At 40.3% G+C, this 4,505-nt stretch overlaps 1 protein-coding gene across 1 annotated transcript in view; it reads right to left on the bottom strand.

Moving 5' to 3' along the window:
• Positions 1-1,692: 1,692 nt before the first annotated feature.
• Positions 1,693-4,505, bottom strand: part of rpn1 (ribophorin I) — a 6,966-nt gene continuing 4,153 nt past the window's right edge. Inside the window, exons 8-10 of the mRNA XM_014009823.1 lie at positions 3,145-3,264; positions 2,785-3,030; positions 1,693-2,700 (exon numbers count right to left, since the gene is read on the bottom strand). Of these exons, the coding sequence (XP_013865277.1) occupies positions 2,518-2,700; positions 2,785-3,030; positions 3,145-3,264 (549 nt within the window). The 3' untranslated portion in view covers positions 1,693-2,517. The remainder of the gene's footprint in view (positions 2,701-2,784; positions 3,031-3,144; positions 3,265-4,505) is intronic.

Below are 4,505 nucleotides of genomic sequence, written 5' to 3'. Positions count from 1 at the left end.
AAAAAATATTTGGATTAAATAAGCTGAATATATCCTAAATATGGGCACAAAATAAATTAATGACATTTMCATGCACCAGGTTTTTAAGTACTGACATGTGCAGAGGTGTACTTCCGTGATGAACATGAAGAAACGTGAAAGTAAACAAATGCCGAAATAACTCTGTGTTCCTACACTTTCAACCACCARGGCATTCTCTTTCAAAGTTTCTAACAGAAATGTTAAACCTAACCAACCAATTTTGCTTGTCTGACATATTAGCATCTAGCCAGGTGGAAATATGTCAGGTTGGCATTGAGCACACATGCAGAYAGGTCAGTTTACCACAACCAGAATAACATGATCAGAATAAGTGTYTACATGCACGCCTTTCTGATTGTCAAGCATTAACCACCTGTTTCATTTTGATTACAAATTCATTCAGATCAAGCTGAATCAGATCAGAATATTGAGGCCTTTACATTTTTTTTCCGATTACTTACTGTATGTCCATGTAAACATAACTAGTCTGGTTATGTTTTTGATGAGGGAATGACATCATRAAATTATATAAGTTTAAAAAAGTTGATTTTACATAATACCTCCCCTTTAAACTATTTTGTATTCTTCCTTTAGACTCTTTTCTTTAATGCCTCGCTGTGTTTTTTAAAAACTTCTTCTTTTTGTTTGCACCAGTTTTGTTACTGGGTCCTGTTAAATGCATTTGTTTATTTTCCTTATCTTTTTCACTCTCTCACACATACACATTTCCTGTAGGAACCTCTTGACATCTTGTGAGCCTCGATCCTGTCTTTTTTTTCTTTTAAAACACAATAGTCCAATAACCCATTTATTTCTCCAAGATGTAGAGATCCATAGTTGGAGAGCTGTCAACAATTTATCTTAAAACAATCTTTAGGTCTGACTGAGATCAACTCATTTCACCAATGAGCTCACAGTGATCTGATTGTTGCAGATTAGAGAGCAGACATGAGCTCAACATTTTGATCACTGGTGTTGAGGTAGTTGTCGCCTCACTGTGAGAATGAGACTCCGCGGCTCTATGAAATTTCTACACTCCAGCACAAACACATAAACAAAACAAAAAAAAAAGTGCCATTGTGTGCCCTTTCACCACCATCCCCCCAAGCATCAGCGCTGACGGACATTGTCTTTGGTTTCTTGCTGCCGTGTATTTTCAGAATGATTATTGTACGGGGCATACAATATGTGAACGGCATCATTGTGAGAGGAGCCAGGCTGTTATTATGGAGCAGGAAATGACCCACTGGGACCCCTGATGACCTCTCAGGGAAAGCGGTGACCTCAGACTGACCCTCATGTTTGTCTTGAGCCCAGACTTTAATGGAGGCAGGACTGCTGTTCCGATGGCTGAGGAGGAGACAGGCTGAAAGGTGGAGTAACACTGAAACAACGAATGCAACAATGTGCAGGAAATTCCCTCTGAGGGGCAACATTTAGGAGGCACTAACCAGTGAAAAGTGGCACAGCCTTATTTGTCTGCATAACATAAATTTGAAATTCGTGAGTGAAATTGTTTGTGCATTTTCAGCAATTCTTTTTTTTTTGTTGTTGTTTTTGTTTAAAACTGCCTCCATTCACTAAGTTTTATTGTGCATGCTGCACTCTTGTGTTGAACCACAGGTACTGCAGATCCATCAAAGGAAAATAATCAAAAACTACCACAAAAGATGAGTTTCTCAAAACTTTATTCCAAATTTGACAGTGACCCACATCATTGCATTATTTGACAAATGCCTGTTTTGCATCATTCATGTCTTTTCTCTCATACAATCTAATCTCTTTTCTTGTTTTTAATCTCACTGTCCCAAATAAGAAAACAAAACAAAAAAATCATACAAAATGTAGAAATTATGACCAAGCGAGTCCATCAAAAACATAAGTTGACAAGGACAGAATCAGAGGGTCAAATAAAAATGACAGTCCAGGGCAAATAAAAAAAAAAAAAGATTAGAAAATACCATCGTTTTCACACTTAAAGCCAAAAAAATATTTCAGTTTTAGAATACAGTATATGTGAGTAAAGACATGAAACCAGAAACACTTTGGCCCTTTAACTATTCATTACCAAATCAGAACCCTAACCATACATTCCTTATGGTTAAAAAAATAATAACACAAAAAAAAAAAAAAAAAAAAACTTGATCTGAACAAAAAAAACAGAGTCAAATCTGAGCCCGGTGGAGCAAGGTTTGAGGTTAGCTCAAATAAAATACAGAAACTAAAAAGCCAAAAAGCTGCGATGTAGCTGCTTTGGAGCGGAGCATGCAGTGACCACAGTTTATCACCAGACCCAAAGGCACGTGTCCAGATCACCCATCACTACAATAAGATGAGAGTTAACAGTTCGTGTCTGGATGAGAGGATGGTAAAAATTAAAATAAAAAAAAAAGAAAAACTGTAAACTGTGTCACATTTTGTTGAACTGTTGGTTTTTGTTAAACGTGGTGGTGGTAGGGGGCGGGGCTTGTGTGTTTCTGAGCGGAATGCGGGAGTTTAGAGGGCGTCCAGAAGGCTGTCGATGCGGCCGATGAGCTCCTGCCTCTTGCTGGTCAGATTCTTCTCGCTCTCGATGTACGCCTCCTTCTTGACTTTACCCGCCACCAGACGCTCCGCCTCCGAGCAGGAGCGGCACACCAGCTCCTTCACCTGCCCATCCAGCTTCTGCACCTCTGCCACCTGAGGAGGGAGGGAGGGAGGGGGGTCAACTCAGCTGCAACTTTAAAAACACCCACAAAAAAAAAAAGAAAAGAAAACTCTTACCTTTTCAGCCAAGTCGGAGCCCTCGGTCTTGAGGCGGGCCTGCAGCGAGGTGATCTCGTTGGTCAGCTGCCGGTGGTCGGCCTCCAGAGTCTTCCGGCCGCTGTTGAGCGCGCCGGTGTCGCGGGATTGTTTGTAGCGGTTGACCACCTCGTCCATGTGTCGGTACAGACCCAGACGTTTGTTGACCAGCGTGAGCACCTGCTCTGTGATGGAGGCCACCTTCATCCGCACCTCGGCTGCAGGATCCTGAACGACGACGAGAAAAATAACAGATCCGAATGACAACAACTAAACGTTAAAATCCGAGGTCCAGGAAAACTAAACAACGAAGAGAGGCAAACGCAAAACAYGCTTTCATACCTTTGTGATGGCAAAGTCCAAACGTACGTAGATGATCACGGTGAAGAAGAGGATGTAGAAYGCTCCGACAACCAGGAGAGGCTCCTGCAGCATCAGGATCTTATTAAAGGTATAATGAACCTGGAATTGGGAAACAAGTTAGTTTTTCTAGTTATTAGAGTATTAAGTATTACAATAATACAATTAGTATTATAGGTAAGTTTGATAACTGTCAGGGAAGAATAAAAGAATCCATGTAAACACAAATCTAGTCAATATTTGGGTAATAGTACATAACATTTCCAACAAAAAGCTTTTGAAGTAAATTGTTGCACTTCAGAATCCAAGGACTTCTTCAGAAATCTAAACTGTGAYGGAGCATTCCTGTTCACGCTTTAAAGTGCCTGTGACATCAAATTTTTATAATAAATATGAATGCATTGTTGGAAAGATAACACTGATAACATACTGTAAAAAAGATTTCATGCCGCTGAGATGAACAGTAGTTGAGATATTCACATGTAAAGAAACAGGAAGTGATGTCAAAGGGGAATGTCTGAATGTAAACAGAGCATTGCTAAAATGGCTAACAGCACAGACTGTAGAGAAGAATCTGATGTTTAGATTATTTTAATCACTATCATATAGAGATGAGAAAGAGTCGTAGTTCAAATAATATTGTTTCAATAAACAAAGACCAGGGAGTTTTCTTTCTCAAAGAGTTCCCCTTTGATGTCACTTCCTGTTTCACTTTAGCTGAACAAAATTCAAAAGAAAATCTGCCAATTATGTGACAAAATGGGTAAAATCATGKGTATTACGCCAARTWTCTTAAATATAAACATGTTTTCTTTGACTTTTTKTATTTCGTTGATATTCATGTCACAGGCACTTTAATCAGCAGACTTCAGGTCATACCAGATGTCCTGCCTCACAGCACATAATCCTAGYCTGGTAAAAACCAGCCCCTTGTTCTTCRCTTTGCTTCATACAGAGGGTCTGGACTCTCAGCTACTGAGAAGCGATTGCTTCMTGGAGGCGTGGCCTCTGTTGAAGTTTAAAASSATTGGATCTGATTTACCCAATCGGAACGGTTGRCAGTGACGCATGTGCGCCAGCTTCACTGAAGGAGGCTTTGCTAAGAAGCTAACCGGAAATTGTGTGYGCGCTGTAAACAAYCACCCCCTACTGGGAAGAGAGAAGTACCGAGCAAACCCYTCCTCCTGTTCGCTGATTGGCACAGGTAAAATTCTACCAAAGAAATCCTTCTCTATGGGAGGAATCCCAGACAGAGCAGTGAAGGGAAACTAGAATTGAGCAGAACTGCGTAGGAAGGCAAGGGCCCGGCTAACATAACCCAGAATCACGTAATATATATATAT

The sequence above is a fragment of the Austrofundulus limnaeus genome, unplaced genomic scaffold, assembly GCF_001266775.1.
Source record: "Austrofundulus limnaeus strain Quisiro unplaced genomic scaffold, Austrofundulus_limnaeus-1.0 Scaffold62, whole genome shotgun sequence".
In the NCBI taxonomy this organism is placed as follows: Eukaryota; Metazoa; Chordata; class Actinopteri; order Cyprinodontiformes; family Rivulidae; genus Austrofundulus; species Austrofundulus limnaeus.
This window is presented reverse-complemented; position numbering and strand designations above follow the sequence as displayed.